This window comes from Corvus kubaryi, unplaced genomic scaffold (genome assembly GCF_017639235.1).
Source record: "Corvus kubaryi isolate FWS band 111438036 unplaced genomic scaffold, C.kubaryi_AGA036_p1.0 37385, whole genome shotgun sequence".
NCBI classification, from domain to species: domain Eukaryota; kingdom Metazoa; phylum Chordata; class Aves; order Passeriformes; family Corvidae; genus Corvus; species Corvus kubaryi.
Window position 1 is genome coordinate 24,021,218 of NW_024581127.1, and position 20,147 is coordinate 24,041,364.

Here is a 20,147-nt window from a genome sequence, read left to right on the forward strand (position 1 = left end):
CCCTCATGTTATGCTAAAGTAATGTAAATAAAGTTCAAATATAGAGTTTTCATACTTCTCGTTAACCTGTCACAATAAGGACAGCACTTCTTAATCTAAGTGCCTGAGAATATTTGGCATTTTCCAATACCATGTGATGATCAAAATTAAAGTTGTCCTACACAGAAAAATATCTGGCCATCAAGATTTTGGAAAATACTTGAAAGAATGAAAAGTACTGCATGAAGTCTTTCAAGCATATAGCAAACAAACCAAAACAAACACCCTCCCCCCCAAAATAAGAAGCCCAAGCTCCATTATTTTAAGATTTCACAAATTTTTATATACTTTCAGAAGTCAGTGAAGCCAAATGCCTTTTTAATTTTTTTTTTAAGTCGGTGAAAACTTAGTATTACAGTGCTTGGTTTCCACAAAATCTGTTATAAAATTTTTGGATGTCTTCATGTAGGTACATTTAAAAGATTAAATTGTATTTCAAGGTTATTTTTTTAGTAAATAGCTCAGAATGCAAAAATATTCCCTATCATTCTCCTTCTGTGTCTGCCACTTGACTCACTTCTTTTCATAGGGCAAAACCCATATTAAAAATGTGGGTTTTCTTTTTGATTTCTAGCAGCTGACTTTTTAGCCCTATATCAGAATATTTCAATAAAAAATATTAAGAGGAGTTGAATATATTTTTTCTAGGAAAATATGAATCTGTCTTTTTCCATTTTAGTTTTGTTCAACTTTTATGAGACCCTGCTGGAAACTTACTTTTTAACAATCTCTTTCAATTATAACTTGAAAATGAATTTCCAGTGTAAGGGTGTCTTTTGGATTAGGAAACATGCTTTATGAACTTGCCCCAACTATATGTTAGTATAGTATATAATAGAGTGGAAAACTTGCACAGCATAATGGTACAAACTGTACTATTCTTCTGAGAAGAACCCAAATTTTCTGAAATTCAGATCCCAGATTTACTGTTTCAGCTCTCTAGTTCAGTTGGATGGTATAAATGTCATTCTGCTTTAGTATTTAATGACTATTATATTAAAATGAAATTAAAACTGTAGGAAAAATATTAAAATTGTGTCTATCAGAAGGATATTAGAGCTGACTCAAAAAGCTCATTAAAGAAAATTATAAAACTGTATGATTAGGTACATATCTTGGCTCTATTTCCATGAATTATTTAATTTTAAGTACGCTCTCAAGCCTTATTATCTTTGGTCACAATTCAACAAACAGATTAACCACGTTTCATCTTTGAAATTAATCACGTGCATAAATACTTTGCTGAAAAAAGAATTATGTAAGATTATACTTAGAATTAAGCACATTTTAATGGAAGGAATGTACTTTATCATGTGGCGTCAGGTACCTGAGAGGTGCACAACAGATGTCAATAAAACAACACAGATATTCAATTTTAGGGAGTGTTTATTTACTTAAGTACATTTTTAGGCAGAACCCAAAAGTTTTGTGCAATTTGGGCTTACATGTACTATAGCGTGACAGTTCTCTGGTGAATGCTTAAGTTTTTTGGCTCTAATTTCAGTGATATAAGTTTCAGTTATTCCTCCCTTTCCATAAAAATATTAATAAGCTGTATAATTCTTGATGCAATTGGCTGAAAATCAGGGACTAGAAAATGTAATAGAATACAGAAGGGTCAAGCTCTAAATTGCATGTGTTCTTGGGTGTGCTGTACATGCTGCAAAGATCACATTTTTTCTCTTCTTTAAAGCCAAAAATGTTTTTCACTGCTGAAAACTGTAGTGGTCTGTAGAAGATTATGCACATGTGGTGAGGAGAGAGTTCTCAATGCTTGCATCCCCTATCCTAAAAAACTCAAAAAATTGGTTGGATTTTTTCAGAAACTTAGTTTGTGTGTTTTGAATGTATGTGTATGGAAGAGGAACATGGAAATCTTTCATGAACATTTATTAATGGTTTAAGTCCAGTTTTGATCAAAGAATGAAGCACTTTGACAAGTCTCAACACCTGGGTGCACTAGATAAGTTTCCTTCTTTGTATCACTTGCCAAAACTAGAAGTAGTTTGAATATATCCTGGAGTGCTAAAACTGGTGAGACTTTCTTGAGCCTATGCTTCAAAACTTTGCCATCATCACATGCATCAGTCTTCTTTGAAACAACAAAACACTTTTATGGACTTACTTTCTGCTTTTCGCCTGTGAGTTTAAAGGGCTTATGCTTCTCTCAACTTCTTGCCAAGTATGTGTAGTTGCTGGCTCAGGTGATAGGTGATAGGTGATAGGTAATATCACACAATGGACATGAGCCAGGGAATGTCCAAAATGTGTCTTTGGTGGGACTTGCTTCCAACAGCATCACTTCAGAGCACAGGTCTCTGCACAGGAAACATAGGACTAGCTTCTCTTTTTTACCATGCCCACACCATGTGCTGTAAGTGGCTCCCATACTAGCTTTGGAAGCTCTCTGAGATTAAATTTTACTGGCAAGTTAAGTGATTGCAAGGCTTTGCTTGGCACTCCTACCACCACTGTTGTGATATTGGTTTTTGAGGCTCTGGCTAAAATACAGCAATCTATTGAAGAGTTATAGATCTAGCTGCATATAGGGAAACCTTTCATTGTGCTTAATTCAGCAGGTTGAAACATACTCTGGAACCAAAACTGCCCAGAGGAATTTCTACAGCTGCTCTACTACCAGGTTGCCTGGTTGGACTTCTCTTGCAGATCTCCCATGTTTCATGGCAGTTTGGGATCCTGTGGGATTTGTGGGATGTAATCCTACTTCCTGTCCTAAATAGCTACCTTCATTTGCTTGTCTCCAGACTAGATGCAGACAAGACAAACATGTTTTATTCCTGCTTGCTCACTTCAATGCTTCCCGATCTCATAAATTGATTTTCCTTCCTCCCAGGGAAGGAGGATTTGTTGTCTCCAAAGAATAAAACAATCAACCTTTATTAATGAGCTTCAGAAAATCTAAAAATGTCTAGAATGAGTACAACAAGAGTATATATTTTGTCTGTACAGTAAAATAGTTAAAATACTCATGGTCCAAACATTACCAGTGGTTTATGGAGCTGCAGCGGCTTATAGGTTTAATATAAATCGGTGTTATACCATAAGAACAATTCCTTTATTTTGCTTTGGTATAACAGTAGATCTGTTGAAAGGGTGGATAATGTAGTGATTTTATTTTACTGCAGAGCATCAATAGTATTTGAAAATGCAAGGTATACAGCAATGCCGGTGGAATGTGTTGTCACTGACTATGTAAGATAAAATGGTTTGGCTCTAGTCATTAAGCTTGATTGTTTCTATGTTTTCTGACCCTTCAGGTAATGGTGCCCGGCAGACAAAACACTCTTGTACTTCACCCTCTGCTGTCTGATACAGAATACAAAGTTACAATAACCCCCATCTATTCTGATGGGGAAGGAGTCAGTGTCTCAGCTCCTGGAAAAACCTGTAAGTACAAACTTTCCGCCTGTCTTTGGCCAGGATATGCATGAATAAAGACTTACTCTTGTGGCCCTTTTTCCTTGGCTGTAGGAATGTACTTTAGTATAAATGGGGGCTTATTTTGCATTACTTATATGACCTGAACTTTAAATTAATCTCAGTTGATTGATTTATAAACAAAGGGTTTCTCCTAACTGACAAGCTGTATTTTATATTCAAATACTCTGAGTTTGCAGAAACTTGTTCAGTTATAAAGCTGGTAAATCCTTGATAACTAGCCCACCAAGGGCAAGCCAACTAATACAGGAAGTAAAGTAAACAAAGCCTGATGAGATGCTATCAAACCACCCATTGTACTGTTAGATTTTCTTTTGTGTGAGATCATTACTTTCTAAGGGTCATTAGAAATGCTGCTGAACTTTTTATAAAAGTGATTGCATTATCTCCAGAGTTCTGACCAAGTACCAAAAGGTTACTCATCTGTAGCTTAAGCTTTTTCTCTACTGTATGTTGTAAAAAATCCTTTCATTGTGCACTTGTAGTCATGATAGTATAATTTTATTTAATTATTCTCCTAATTTACATAATTTGTCTTAATTGAAGTGCTATTTATGCAGAGACTTAAATCACTTGTAAATAATCCCTTTGATTCCATTCTACAGGATTAAGTGTTCAAAAGAGCATGATTTGTACATTAAAAACTTTAGTGCACTTGTATTGGAAGAAACTATACAATGTATAATTATCTCTAAGTTATTTTGCAGTTTTAGGAAACAAAAGTTTTTTTTAAAAAAATGTAGGGACAAAGTTTGGAATTAATTCAAATATTCATTGTTTGTTCATCAAAGTTTGTAGTTAATCCACTGAGTAATGCAAAGGATGAATTTGATTAAGGGTTTCATCCTAGTAGTTTTACCTGTAAATCTGAGAGTACTGGGTATCACAGTCTTTTTATTTGCATATCTTGATTTTTCTGTATGAGCTTGTATGAGATAAACTTGTAAAAACCCAGTTTGGTTTCCTTTTAGTGCCCCTGTCTGCTCCTAGGAACTTACGTGTCTCAGATGAGTGGTACAACAGATTACGTATCAGCTGGGATGCCCCACCATCAGCAACAATGGGTTACAGGGTTGTCTACAAACCTGTCAACAGTGAGTTTTTAGACTAATTTTTCTGTGATCACTTCTGAGTGGACATCATATTTTGCTCAATTTTGTTCTTAAATTTATCAGTTGCAGTTACAGCCTTGAAAGTGTTAACTTTGGTGTCTCATTTTTGAATATGAAAGTTTCATAATCACAGAATGATGCAGGTTTGAGAGGATCTCTGGAGATCATCTGGTCCAACTCCCTGAACAAAACAGGACCAGCTTGAAACAGGTTTTGCTGGACCCTATCTAGTCAAGTTTATAGTATCTCTGAGGATGGAGATTTTAAAATTGCTCTAAGAATCTCTTCCAGTTTTTGACTACTGTCACTGGAAGTATCTTTGCTAATATATAATAAAAATTTCCCATGTTACAAAATTTGTCTTTTCTCTCCTACATTTTCCTGTTTGCCTCAGAAGACATTCTGTCTTGATCTTCTCTACCACCTTGCATGAGGAGGTATAGGCAGCAGCAGATTTCCCCTTAGACTTCCCATCCTAAAGCTGATTAATTCCAGCTCTTTCAGTCTGTGTTTTTACATCATTTTACCATGACTCTGTTTCAGAGACTACATTTGCTTTCTTCATATTCCTGTCTTCTGTATTCTCCTACTCAACTTCCTTCCCCTCACAACACAAGGTTTTCATTTCTTCTCAGACACTTGACATTTTATTCGTTGTCCATTTTGTGAGTGCTGCATCCTTTGCCCACCTGTACATTGTAGCAGACAAGACATCCAGAATCTTTCAAAGTTCTTTAGAAAAACAGGGTCCTCTATTGACAGCAAATCACAGATGTGTGACTGTTAAGGGACTAAAATACTGTCCAAAGACAATACTGCTGCCCGGTTTCTGATATGTATCCAGAACAACTAGGGGAGGTGATGAAGGAGCTGTTTGCTGTTCTGATTTGGGGAAGTTTCATTCTTTTCTATTTTCATTATCATTTTTGCACAGTATTAAATGATGCTGTTGTATAAGCAGCCCTGAGGGACTGTAGTGCTGGCTGGCATCCGCTGTCCCCCCTGTTGGTCCTGGCACACAATCAAACTGGGGAGATATTTGGCTGCCTATTTAGAGCAGTAGTAAGTCACTGAAGCAGAACAAAAGGGTCTTAACAGATGCCAGTGTCTAGCTCTGCCTTAATGAATCCCACTGCTGAATTTCCGAAGTGTGTTATGTCTTCTATCCATGCAAGATTGAGGAGTATGTCTTTGTGTTTGTGTATGGTTAAAATAAAAATCCAACCCCAAAAAACCCCAGCAAAATATAGCAGTAACTTTAGGAACACGTGTAATTTTTTCTGATTTATTTCATTTTTTGCAGCTCCTGGTCCTGCATTGGAGACCTTTGTAGGAGATGATATTAATACCATTCTCATTCTAAATCTCTTCAGTGGAACAGAGTACAGTGTTAAAGTATTTGCTTCATACTCAACAGGCTTCAGTGATGCCCTAACAGGCGTGGCCAAAACCTGTAAGAATGATTTCATGCTGTTCAGGTCTCTACAGACCAGCTTTCCTTACAACTATGGCTTTCTGCAGCTCCCTGAATAAATTTTCATGTGGAAGACTTTCTCAGTTATGTGCAAACTGATTTCCTGAAATGAAATTCTCTCTTTCTTTGAGACTATACCAGGCTTTAAAGTGATCTGCTGGACATTAGCAAGACAGGAATCATAAAGCAGATATTATTCAACAGCCAAAAATATATTTGCTTAGTAGTACATGTAAATTTTCTTAATTAAAAGTCTATTTAGTGTAATATTTCTAGCTCCATATATATAAAAGGTTATTTGCTCTTTATATAGCTAAAGCTCAGTTTTAAATTCGATTTTGACAGAAATGCTGGTGTTACTATGATAATTTTATACTTACTGTAATAACTGAACTTTTTAGCAGCGTTCATTATTTAGTCTTAAGTAAATTGCCTACAGCTCTAAACTTTTGTTTTAAAGGTTCACTTATTTTTTAAATTCTTGCTTTAGCTTTTCTTGATGTTTTTTAAGCAACTATGGAAATTATTTGTTAAAAATGAATTGGCACTGGTTTCACTGTAAATATTTTGTCTATTTTTTTTCTTGTATGTCTTATTAGAGATGTAAAACTATTTTTTTGATATTTAATTTTCAGTGTTTCTGGGTGTGACAAACCTGGATTCCTACCAAGTCCGCATGACTAGTCTGTGTGCTCAGTGGCAGCTTCACAGACATGCTACTTCATACAGGGTAGTTATAGAGTCACTTGTGGGTAAGTTACTAAATAATTCAATATGCAGCTACAGCCCAATCCAGAGAATTGAATTGCATAGAAATTGCATGCAGTTAGACCTGTAGACTGGCTCCTGACATACTGGAGATGAGGGACAGAAGAGAGTTGTGTACACACTGACAGTTTCAGATTGGAAGTAGCATCCCTGTCCTTTTATGTCAAACACATGTTGATAACTTGTGCTTTTTATGTAAGGGACTTTCATCTGTCAGTAGAAGATAGGTGATTACCTGAGTTTTTCATTGGTGTGAGGAACAGAAGACGGATAAAAGATGAACTGAATACATCAAAGTTTGTAAATATACCACCAGCAGTAGCTCTGTAGGATTAGGATAGACAGGAGAAGAGGGCAGAAGGTTAGGAAAGCTCTGAATTAATCCAGACCATGCCCACAGAATCAGAACAATGTCCAGTTTTGTTTGGTCTCATTCTGTTGATGCTTCATTATAGCTTATAGTAGTAATGTTACTCATACGGATAAACATGACACAGTTTTATGTAGTCACACAAAGTGTCTTGATGCTTTTAGGACTGCCTCTATAGAGGGTAAATTACAGCCTCTTCAGCCTCACTGATTCTCAGGTGTAACCAGAAGACATTATGGAGAAGTCAGTATTTGTTCACACCAACTCTCTCTCATATCCCAAGTAGACATCAGTGGTGTTCTGACTGGCAGCAAGTTAAAACCTTGGATAACTTGAGGGAAGTGCAGTTAGTAACAATTAATGGGCTATGTTAAAGGTATCATGAACAATAACACCAATCTTGTGGCAAAAAAAGTAATGACCTTTCTGTGGAATGGCAAGTGGATGGTGATAAGGTTTATTTGAAGCCCTGGAATACAGACAAGGTATTCAGATTGCAGAGATCTTGGCTCACACAAGGCAGCACAGACATCCCTCTCATCTGGGAGCTAGCCAACATTCTACTTTCTCCATATAGAACTGCTAGAATTGTTTTAGCTGAGCTGAAAGCACCTAAATGTGAGCAGAACAACTTAGAATGTGAACAAATGTTTCTTATTAATATCTATCCTGAAGGGATTTGATTGTCAGATCAGGTCTGTGTCTGGTTCAGGCAGTGATCAATTATTTTTATACTAGTGTAACACCTGATAAGCACTGAATGACTGTCCTTTTTTATATATTCTGTAAAATGTGAGATCATATGCTTGTATTTCACTTCTTCCAGCTGCAGATCTTAAATTGTGATAAAATTTTTCTTGTTATTAAAACATGCCTTATGCTATTTCCAGTACTCAGCCTTTTTCTATTGTCAATGTGTTTTCCAGTTCAGAATTTAGCAAAATCAGTTTTGGAACCATGTAAATGCTGTTCCTTAACCATTTTGCAAAGTGATTACTAGTGAAAGCCAGAATATGATATCTAGTTCAGTCTCTTTTGCTCTGACCAAGCACATTACAGATGCTGAGAACCAGAGGCGTAGACAAACAATGCCATAGAATTACATAATGCAACAATTCCTAGTTAGACTCTGATAATTTATGACTAGATCCAAAGCCCATTCATGACAGTGTTAGTGATTTTTATTATCTTCACTGCATGGGGCAAAATTCATCTTTTTTTCCTGACGATGTTTGACACATTCCTCAGCTCCTATTTAGTATGAAGAATGAATTGTTACAGAGACCTCTGCACAGAGGTCAGTTGCCAAAAGTAAGGCAGCATGTAGTTTATTAACTTATGTCAACCTCTTACCCTTCATATGCTGTTGTGTACCCTTCTTATTTATGATTTAAATTACACTATTCAATAAAACAGTAAAAAAAGGTGGTTGCTTTTGTAATTCCAGATGGGAAAAAGCGAGAAGTAAATCTTGGTGGAGGGACGCCTAGACATTGTTTCTTTGAGTTGATGCCTGGAACCAAATATAAAATCAGTGTTCATACACAGCTTCAGGAGCTTGAGGGACCTGCTGTGAGCATCATGGAGACAACGTGTGAGTAAAACAGAGCAGAGATCAGCCAGCAGCAAAAATGCTCAATTGCTTCTTGTGTTCTGCCCTTTGCCCACACATGTGCTATTCCTACTCAGTTTCCTTTAGCTGAGCTATTAACTTTTCAACTGCATTGTGACTCCTCCACAGAGGTGCAGAATTCTTACACCACTGCTGTGAATTAATTGTTAAGTCACATTCAACAGCTCTGTTGGACTTCTTAAAGAGAATGAAATAGGAAGGATGGTTTAGCTTTCTTCATAAAAAGTCCTGTTGAGGGATACTCTGAATATCTGTGACTTCAGGGTAAAAAATACAGAAAAATGAAGCAAACAGAGAAAGTTTTGTGTCCTGCAGTTCTTGTTATTTAGTAAAATTAACTGGTGTTTGAATAATTTACAGTTAAATGGGACCTTGAAACCCAATTTACTTAAGTATTTTAAAACAAACCAACAAATCAGACCTTTTTATTATTATTATTACACCAGACAGACAAAATAGCCCAGACCCCTCACAGCTGTTTACAAAGGCAAGATCCTGCTGTCATGAGTTCAAAATACTGCAAAATAAAACATGGGACTACTAGAATGAATAGTTTATCTGTCTTTGAGCCCATTTCCAATCTCAGCATTACCTGTCTTCTCATACTATATTGCTATACACCACAATTCTGTTCCCCTTCTCTCAGGTAGAAAGTGTTTATACTTTTCCTCTTTTCATCCCCAACTTGTGGTTTCACACAGGAAAAACTTGCCCAGGTGCATGACTCCCAATTCTTCATTGTCCAGGGCTCATTCTCTGAGCAGTGAGCAAAAAGCCAAGCTTCTCCTGGATTTTGGGGAATTGCATTTAGTGTGCTCTGCAGTTTAGGGAGTTAGGAAACATGAGGAAGAGCACACCTTGGACTGTATGTCCATTTGAGAATGATGGTTTGTGATGCAGACAAATTATTGTCTCACCTCGAAGGGGAACAGTCTTCAGGGTGACTGGTGGTGCTGAGAGCAGCCTTTCAAGTCCCCTTACAGCAGTTTCTAAATGGGTCTGGTCCTGGGCACTACTTCCTTGTAGGTGTTTCAGAGTCCTAGCCCTTCCTGTGGTTGAGGCCAATGGGAAAACCCCCACCAGCTGCAGTGGGATGTGGACATGTAATGAATCCTGTTTGCACTGATCTTTCCCAAATGTAGGTTCCTTTTCTCAGGCTTTTATATCTAACTCTCTCCATTGCCTATAAATGTAACTTAGGTGTTACAGCAAGTAACAAGTTTAGTCTTACTTGAAGGACTGATGTTTTGTCACCTGTGGCTTCATATGATAAATGCATTGAATAAAAATGGGAAAAACCCCCTTCAACGAAAGTGGAAGCTTTTCGTCCCGTAGAGTTGTGGAAGTCAATGCATGTGCATTTTATCTCTGAGAGTTCAGCTGGGCTATATTGAAAGGCACTAAATAAAGCTCTTGCATTCAGAAAAGATGTCAGTCAATAATTGGGTATTCTCCTAGGTCTCTGCAAGGTAGAAATTCCAAAGTCAGTTTTCAGGAGAAGAGTGAGGGACATTTTCAGAAACTCTATAAAGTAACTTTAGTAGAAGTTGCTGCAGGCAACAGAGCCACAGTCCTGTAGAGTTGTGGTCAGAGCTGTGTTTCTGTCTGGAAATGTAACAAGGTCTTTCGTCAAATTCAGAAACGTCTTCATCAGGGCAGATTCTGATCTGCTCTGAGCGCAGGCACTGGCTTGCTTTTGCTCTCTGTCTTTGCAGTTTGGATTGCAGGACTAAGACCTTCTTCCTTCCAGGGTGAATAGAGATCTACTTTCTGTTACGGAGGACTGGTTTTGGTGTGAAAGGAAAAGGACACTGACCTTTTTTAAATTGAATTAAGGATTCTAGGCCAAGAATAGGGCTGCCACGTGGTCTACTACACTGGGTAATCTCAAAAAGGGGTAGTTCCAGTAGTTTGGCTGTAATATTGTATCATTCACATTGAATATATAGCCATTAATTGTTTGGTAATAGTAATATTCTTTTTCAGGTGGCCTTTCTTGCATGCACTCACCTGCATTTATCTCCAATTGCATAACTAGTTGATTAGAGATGATGAATTTTTTTAATGTGGAGATGAGTAGAGAATGTTGTGTTTGTTAAAGATAGTGGGCTTTTAATCATGTTTGAATATTCTTTCCTTTTTTTCTCCAGTACCATTTCCTACTCAACCACCAACAACGTCTTCAACACCACCTCCACCACCTACAATCCCACCTGCAAAAGAGGGTAAGTGTGTGAGTGCATGTGTGAGTTTCTAGTAATTTTAAGGTGTTGGTGCCATTTTTTTCTGCTTCTGATGGTATTTTAGACCTGTGGGGAGCAGATCTCACAATGCATTTGCTACAGAAATTTTGTTAAGGCAGCTGGCTTAAATTTAGTAAGCCAAAAATCTGTTGTCATTATAATATTGTTAAAATTTGCCAAAAGGATGGTTAATACATGTGACACTTCCTTTTTCCAAAACTCCTAAACCATACATATTTTGCAACTGAAGCAGACATTCTAGGATAATTAAACTTCAAAAGCAGCATTATTTTTAAATATGTCTCCTTTAGGTAATGTGAAAAGTATGGGCCATGTTTGGTCTCTCCTCTTTAAATGCAGACGTCCTTTTATTATTATTTGAACATGCAGTGTTTTGTACAGAGTTTCATAATATTTCTCTGAGAGGAACATTATTGGTGGAGACTGAGGATCAAATACATCAGCTTGAAGTCAGTGGACCAAACTGACATGTAGAAATTGAGAATTTAACCCATAAGCACAGGGAAAAAAGACCTTGTGTGTATATGTTTAGAACTGCATAGGGGCAGATGATGAGAATTTGTTGTTGTCCAAGGAGTAATCAACAGAAAATGAAAAATACAGGTTTGTATTTTCTTGTCCTATTCTCTGGATTTAGATGAACATTTTTATTCAAGATGAAATATGTTGAAAAACATAACTTTGCTTTGAGACACTTTGCTTCTGACCTCAAGCAATAGACTTGGATTTCTGTGAAGTGCTGAAGGTTCCCAGTTCCCAGGAAAGAGTGAGCACCTTGTGTGAGCAAATGTAGAGCTCTTGCAGGCCTTTTTGCATAAGAACGTGCTGGAATAAGATGAGATGGGTGAAACTTGCATTGCTCCTACATAGTGAGGACATGTCTAATAGACATTAGACACTGCAGACCTTTGGGCAACTTTTTTAATGGAATAGTCTCCCAGTGAGAACCTCCACAGTTGAAATTCTCTCATCTTGCTTACTGTGTCTTGCCAGGAGTCTGGCATTGTGTAAGCTCATATGTGATTTTACTTTAAAAAAAGTAAATTTACTTCTATTTATAAAAATAGGAACGATTAGCCAGACTTTAAAGAGCCACTGAAGTGTATTCTGTGATAGGATCTATCAGTGCAGATAATTCTCCCTTGCAGAGCTCAGCTGGCTCTACACCTGCACTGAAGTCAATGCCAGCAGGTCTGTTGGCTGAAGCATAATGAGCTGACATTAAACAAGGGCTTTTCATGATGGTTGCATTCTCTTAAATGATTTATGAGATTTCATGAGGAGTTGAGGCATTGCTCTAATTCTAAAATTTTTGCTTTTCTTCCTCAGTGTGCAAAGCAGCCAAAGCTGATCTGGCATTCCTGGTGGATGGGTCGTGGAGTATTGGAGATGACAATTTCAATAAGATAATTAACTTTCTCTATAGCACTGTGGGAGCTTTGGATAAGATTGGTCCTGAGGGAACACAGGTAATCAACATGTACAGACATGGAGGGCGCATGGAGTTGACAGGGTATTTTAGACTAGACCAGAAGTGAAATGAATCAAGAAGTAACTGACATCATTTCACAGCTCCTGTGAAAATATAAACTGCTCTAGGTCAGTATCTTTTTTCAATATCTTTTTATGCACACCGTATGTTAAAATTCACAATATAAATTTTGGTAGCATGAAGGCTACATATCATTTCAGTCTCCTCTAATTCTAATGATATTTAAGTTTCTTAATTCTTTTGGTACTCACTGTAGTGAGTTTATAGGTTTATTTATAAATAAGCTAAAAATTGCATTGATAAGAAAAATTAAAGGTTCTGTTATTTTAAACCACACACTCTACAAAATCTACAGTGCTTGAAATAAAATTTACGATGATGGTTCCATTTATGTATTTGTTTAGAGAGATGCTCCAGAACAGATTATTGGCAAATATGTTACTGTTTTAATTGTTACCTGTATAATATGTGGTTTGGGATCTCATTGGAAACTAATTTGAACTTGTCCAAACCCTGAAGAATACTGTTTCTTGCTATACAGCTATTTTTCCAGAATATAGTTAATGGTGCTTCAGAAACTTTGTCACAAGTTTAAACATAAGAGCTCCTTTTAAACCAGGGGCACCACTTACAGAATATGAAGTTCAATATATGCTTTGTGAGTTGTAGGGGTTTAGCGTACAGTATTGTAATACAGGGTCTTAATTCATGTAGTGTCATATTTGACAGAGGCAATATTTCAAAATATGTTCCTGGATTTTCTATTACTTGCTTCAGTCTTGCTCCCTAGCTTAAGTTACTTATGTGCAGTTATTAATTTGTGGAGACTGAATTAAGTCCCAGCAGTTCTGAGTATGAATAACTGTACACGTGTGAGCAGCTGTAACCAGGATTTTGCTTTTGGGCTTGATTGAGAATGCTTCTGCCAAAGTGGGTATTACTTTTCTCATCCTGTTTGCTGCAAAATGAAACCAGAAAGTGTTAGATGGTTGCCAAGGTTGCAGAGAGTAAAATTAAACTTTATTAGTGAAAGCTTTCTTAAAGAGAAAAAAAAAAAAAATCTGTCTTCAATTTAAAGATGAAGCAAAGTTACAAGATAAATCCTTGCTTTATATGGTCAGATTCACTTACTTTTTGCTTACACAGTGGGTGGTGCTTTTATCTTCTATGTGCACAGGTGGCAATAATTCAGTACAGTGATGATCCCAGGACAGAATTTAAATTGAATGCATACAAAACAAAAGAAACTCTTCTTGAAGCTATTCAGCAAATAGCCTACAAAGGAGGAAACACAAAAACAGGTGAGAGAAGTCGTGATTGTAATGCAGATTTTCTCCTTGCTACTCTGTGCAGTATTTCTTTCCCATTTGCTGAGTAGTTTAATTAATCACTGCCAAACCTGTGAGAACATGGTATCTCCACACTGGAGATGAAATGTGAGCTCTGAAATTAGGAAATCTTTGTAAATCTGTAGTTTACACACTTCAGCCCCTACTGCAGCATATTCACCCCACTGACCAACAGTGATAACAAGGATATGGGAAGCAGGGAGAGGAGCAAGGGGGCCAAAAGCAAATAAATTTGGGGGTAATGGAAGGTGGAATGGGGAGTAATATGAAATCAGCTTTGCAAGCAGGCAGAAAACTGAGAAAGTGGAGAGGGTGGGAGGGAGCTTGCAGAGCCGGTAGAAAACTGGAGAGTGTGCAAGGTCTGTTTGATCATAAGCTAGGACAGTTAATCCTCTGTGGGATGTTTAAGATTGGGATGGGGAAAGATGTCTGCTAGCTGAATGAGGTTGCATTTTAATTAATCCGTTAAGATAGCTTTCTGATACAAAAAAAATTATAGATGACAGCTGAAAGGGTTAAAATCTGTTTTAGTTGGAAACCGTATGTTTTATTATTTTCAGACTGCACAGAAATTTCTTGCAGCTGTTGCATTGCACCCAGTCTCAGCATTATCAAAATAATTTTCCATTTACTACAACGGCACTCTCAGTTGTTAATGTAGACAGTGCCCTACAGTCCAGAAAAGGAAAGTTTTGTTATCTCTAACCCAGCCAGCAGCTAAATACCACACAGCACTTACTCACTGCCTGCCCCACCCCTGGTGGGATGAGGAAGAAAACCAGAAAAGGGTGAAACCTGTGGGCTGAGACAACATGATTTCATGATTGAAATAAAGCAGTATATAATGATAATAATAGTAATTAAAAGGGATATAACAAATAAAGGGAGAGAAACCCCAGGAAAAGCAGGTGATGCTCAGCACAGTTGCTCCCCCGACCGATGCCCAGTCCATCCCTGAGCAGGGATTGGCCTCTCCCTCCTGTCCAACTCCCCCAGTTTATATACTGGGCATGACATTCTGTGTATGGAGTATCCCTTTGGCCAGTTTGGGTCAGTGGTCCTGTGTACACTCTCCTCTAGTCTTCTTGTGCAGCTGCTCAGGGACAGAGCATGAGACGCTGAAAAGTCCTTGACTCAGGGTAAGCACAGCTTAGCAACAACCAAAACATCATTATCAACATTAGCCTGCTACAGAGTCCAAAACTCAGCACTGTACCAGTGACTCAGAAGAAAACTAGGTCTATCCCAGCTGAAACCAGAACACCCGCACGAATCATGTTCGCGATCTTCACCTTCTAGATTGAAAAATGGATGGCTGAAGCCGTCAGAACTTGAAACGTTAAAGTCAAAATCAAACTTTTCTAAATCTTGATTTTAGTAACCTCAGAATGAACTAATTGACAGACTAGTCAGGACACAATGGATTTATCTTTTTATGTATGTCTAACACGTGATATGAGAAGCCAGTAGAAATCAGATTTATATTACACTCAATGTCAATTTTTGTGTTACAGGAAGAGCCATTAAACATGCACGAGAAAGCTTGTTTACAGGGGAGGCAGGCATGAGAAGGGGCATTCCAAAGGTTTTGGTTGTCATTACTGATGGACGATCACAGGATGATGTGAACAAAGTCTCCAGAGAAATGCAACTAGATGGTAAAATGTGTAGTTTTAAAAACGATTCACATTTTCTTTTTTTCTCGTTAATTACATCTACGTAAGTGTGGGCATGAGGTAAGGATAACTTTTAGTCCAGATTTTCGATTTTAAAGAAAACAGCAATTTCTGAGAAAGACACAATATTCCTAGGATATGACTAAATTCTGGATGTTTTTGGTCATTAATGGAATTATTTTTCATTTTGGCAGCAGTGCTAAAATCTTGTAGTAGTCAATGGAATTGTTCCCAGAATGAAGAAGTTGGGAAATATGATCCTGAGAATCTGGGTTGTCATCTATGAAGTGTAGTTTTGTGGTTATGAGCAAATTGAACTATTTTGTTTTCTACACAAGAAGTCCTTTGAAAATGCTTACACTGTTTCTGACCTGCTCTCATGTTACACTGATTACCTCTAGGAATTTTTTTAAGCCTTCAGTTTTAGAGATTTAAGCAGCTGCACCATGTTGTGTGTCTAAGTATAAGAACTGGATTAATTGTTGTAGAAGTTTGTCTCAAAACCCAAAGGGCACAGTGGGCCACCTGGGGCAAAACTAAAGGATGGAAGAAAAAAGCTATCTTCCTCTAAATGTGAGGTGACCTAAGGAGAAATTACATTTGTGCCTTTTATTTGCTTTTAGCTTTGACAACTATGAAGTTCCCAGTGTATTGCACTGATTGCTGAAACCAAACATAATCATCCAGCTTGGCTGCGTCCTTGTTTTGTTGCTAGATGCTGAGTGTAGTGGCTTCATAAATAAAGCATATGACAAAATAGTGGGCTTGCATAACTTATTTTAAGTAGCAGTCAAGAAAACCGTGTATTTGTGAATAAATTGGAGTTTGTGTCTAAGCTGAACAAAAACCGTCCATGTCTCAGGTAAGTCTTGCAGTTGCATTATCAGCCACTAGACTGGGAATGACCTCCAGAGAAGACGGTACTTTGTGAGGGTTCGGTTGCTGGGATGTGGCACGACTTCCCCTCTCCCATTTCCTCTGGAGTGGGCTGTACAATGAGGCTGCAGATAGATTGGAGCAGGTACTGATGGGCATCTGTGATAGACACTGGAACAAAGGAGGTGCTGATCTTGAATGAGACATGAAGATATTTTTATAATGTATTAAGTCAAAGTTTTGTTATACTAAAAGCTCTGCAGAAGGTGATGAATGCCCCTGATCCTCATTCAAACTTAAACATAATATTGCTTGACAGGAGTAATTTTGTGACTGAGCCATGCTAGAACAGTCTATCCATTAACTATATTCGGCCTGATGTAGAGAGGTCTTTCCCTTCATCTCTTATGGAAAGGAAAATGTTGGAAAACTTACAGCTCTTTTGTTGCTCCTCAAACATTTAGGATACAGTTTCCATTTCATTTAAACCTTTTAAGTCAGGCTCAAATTTTGAAAAATATTCATGCTAAATATATAGAACAGATTCAACCAGTGCAGTTAAGTTGCTGGTGAAATGAGAATGCATTTATTTCAGTGTTCACTCGTGGGGCAGCAGTGGCTTGAAATCCTATCTATACCAACACATGGCACAGAAAAAATCTGTAAAGGACCTACAGGAAATTAATTTCTCTACTTTGTATTTATTATGTACTTGGATATTTTTGTGTAATACAGTATAACATTAAATTAGAAAAGCATTTAAATATATGCTAACTAAACTTTAAACTACTGAGTAGTCATATATCTTCAAGAAAATGCTTAAGGTTTAACTTTAATGAACTAATTAATCATAAATAGCAAGAAGAAATATTTCACAGAGGTTGTATTACCTTTATTTTAGATTACGTAAGTGAATTTTCTTGTGCTATAGGATAATAATAAAATGTCCAGGTTTGTGTTTAATCAGGAAAGGAGCCAGTACAAATATAGTTGTGTTCATATTGTATTTCCACTCTCTAAATGAATGACTCACAAGAGTGTTCTTTTTTGTCTTACAGGTTTTAGCTTTTTTGCTATTGGAGTGGCTGATGCTGACTATTCAGAGTTAGTTAATATTGGCAGCAAGCCCAGTGAAAGACATGTCTTCTTTGTGGATGACTTTGATGCCTTTACAAAGATTGAAGATGAGCTGATCACTTTTGTTTGTGAAACTGCATCAGCAAGTTAGCCATTTTGATTTATGTTTGTTTCTAAAATAACTGCTAAATACTGGGGGGGTTGTAACTATTAATTTTCAATTAAGACATATTGTTGATATTTTAAATAAAATTTACTGCTGACATTATAATTCTAATGTTATTTCTGCAGAAGATTAAGGAAATAAAGGTGTTGTGACTTCAAAATAATTAATGGTTGTTTGCTATAAAGCCAGAATACAGCTATTGGTTGTCAAAAACTCATTTCAGATGTTGTTGACATTTCAGAATCATAAAAGTTAATTGTATTTTATTTTCTAGGCTACTTGACCCCTCTGTAAGAGTGCCACTAGCTACATTCATTCTTACTCAGGTCACATGGTTAATTTATTAATAGACATCCAATCATTAATGTTTGTATTATGAGAGAAAGTAGACGAGTGCTAACCTAAGCAAAAGAATAGAACACACTCAAGAAAAAGTGTGAGAAAGCCACACTTCAGTCTCTTTATGAAAATTAAGCGATAGATATTCCAGAGCAACACCTAATGATTATAGGTCAGTAATTCACATGCTTTTAGGTGTGTGCCCACGATGTGTTTCCTTGTGTATAAACCAGGAAGCAGGCACTGTGTGAATCATTTGTGATTGTGAGGAGTCCTTGTGCACAGGACTGTGAGTTAATGTGAGACTGAGTTACCAGAGCTGGTAAGCAAAAATAATGTTGCTTGTGAACCACCTGAGATTTTGACTGTGAGCTCTGCTTTCAACGGTAGAGAGAATGTTAAACATTGACAGTACTCAGCAGTAACATTTATTGGTCACTTGTGCTTGTTTTCTAAAAGTGATCTTCAAATGTGAGTATCCTGGGATGCCATATTTCGTTGATACGCTGCTTTATGCTTATTGATTTCCCAGGGCACCTTCCCTGAAAGATACTAGTAAACTTCCTTCCCTGCCAAAAGAAATATATAAACCAGATTTACAGGTATTTAAAATGTGAGCACACATCTTAAGTACTGTTCTGGTCTCTCTTGCTCATGAAAACTATTGTGGAGTTTGAAAAGGTACAGAGCATGTCAGCTGCAATACTTGAACTTGAGAGGGGTTAGGCTGGAAAAGCTCACAAACAGAGAATTAGGGAACACTTGGTTAAACCCCAATATAAGACATATTTTATTTTATGCAGCAGGCTGTGAATTCGTTACTTTTTTTTCCAAAAATTTGAAATTTCTGAAGGGGTTGCAAAGACAGGTTTATAAGGAAGATTAGAGAAATTAACAGACAAGAAATCCATAAAAAGATGTTATATGGAGCACACAGCTATGTATCCCTTAATATCTTTGCTACAACTCTTGGGGATCCTGAGAGGCATCAACAGAATGAAGTAGAAAGTGGCCAGGTTTGCATGTCCTTCCTAACCAGCATCTCTTTTTGCTGCTCTTAGGGATAGAGTGCTGAGTTTAGGGCTGAGTGCATGATTGTTCCGACTCAGTGGGACATCTCTTGTAGTCTTAAATATATATTTTCTTCTTTTCCAGCCTGCCCACTGGTAGTTAAAGATGGCAATAATTTTGCAGGTACAGTATTTTTGTGTTCATTTTTGTTTATGATTTATGGAATCACTTTCATTACATTATTTTCACAATATTAGGCAAATTTCCCTTCATGCTAACAGGTATTAAACATATAGAGAATGAAACTCTTTGATACAGTTGGATTTGTCTTTTTTTTGGTCTCCCCTAAATATTTAAATTAATAAAATATATGTTTTGATACCTTCCAGGATTTAAAATGATGGAAATGTTTGGTTTGGTTGAAAAGGAGTTTTCAGCTGTGGAAGGGGTTTCCATGGAACCTGGTACATTTAATGTTTTCCCATGTTATAGACTGCACAAGGATGCTCTGGTGTCCCAGCCTACCAAGTATGTACTCATATATAAATACTCCCAAAACACATGGAGATAATTTTCTAGTGCAGGCAATTATTTATTTCAGGGACTAGTATTTTTAAGTCAGAAGAGCAGAGGTGCTAGTGTATATCTGTGCTATACTGATGAATAGGAAGAGTGTTTGGTGTTCTGAGCCCTCAGTCAGTTTAATTCAAAAATTAGCAATTGTAGGTAAAAGCAGATAAGCCCACTGGCTATTTTGGGTTTCCCACGAGCCAGTTTCAGTCTTGTGTCTGTGTAACACCTGGCAATTTCACGCAGGCCTATGTTTGGGCAGATTCCAGTCTGCAGGACTCTGTGAGAGGTGCCTCTGGAATGCAAGTTGAAGTCATGGAGTTCAGCATGTCCTTGAAACAGAGGTCAGAATGAGAACCTGCTTCAGCTGTCCTCAGTCACTTTCACTGCAGTCTGTGTCCAGCCACTGGTTACAAAGGAGGATTATCCCCTTGTGTTGAAGTGGTTCTGTGTGAACCCCATCTAGTACCTT

At 37.3% G+C, this 20,147-nt stretch overlaps 1 protein-coding gene across 9 annotated transcripts in view; it reads left to right on the top strand.

Annotated features, from left to right (window-relative positions):
• COL14A1 (collagen type XIV alpha 1 chain) overlaps positions 1 to 20,147 on the top strand; it is a 115,476-nt gene that overhangs the window by 59,038 nt on the left and 36,291 nt on the right. For all 9 annotated transcript variants that reach the window (XM_042036356.1, XM_042036355.1, XM_042036349.1 and 6 more), the window contains 12 exons: positions 3,318 to 3,447; positions 4,470 to 4,592; positions 5,914 to 6,063; positions 6,720 to 6,836; positions 8,670 to 8,816; positions 11,006 to 11,080; positions 12,449 to 12,588; positions 13,789 to 13,912; positions 15,475 to 15,618; positions 17,571 to 17,735; positions 19,250 to 19,288; positions 19,495 to 19,633. In XM_042036356.1, coding sequence (XP_041892290.1) covers positions 3,318 to 3,447; positions 4,470 to 4,592; positions 5,914 to 6,063; positions 6,720 to 6,836; positions 8,670 to 8,816; positions 11,006 to 11,080; positions 12,449 to 12,588; positions 13,789 to 13,912; positions 15,475 to 15,618; positions 17,571 to 17,735; positions 19,250 to 19,288; positions 19,495 to 19,633 — 1,493 coding nt within the window. The remainder of the gene's footprint in view (positions 1 to 3,317; positions 3,448 to 4,469; positions 4,593 to 5,913; positions 6,064 to 6,719; positions 6,837 to 8,669; positions 8,817 to 11,005; positions 11,081 to 12,448; positions 12,589 to 13,788; positions 13,913 to 15,474; positions 15,619 to 17,570; positions 17,736 to 19,249; positions 19,289 to 19,494; positions 19,634 to 20,147) is intronic.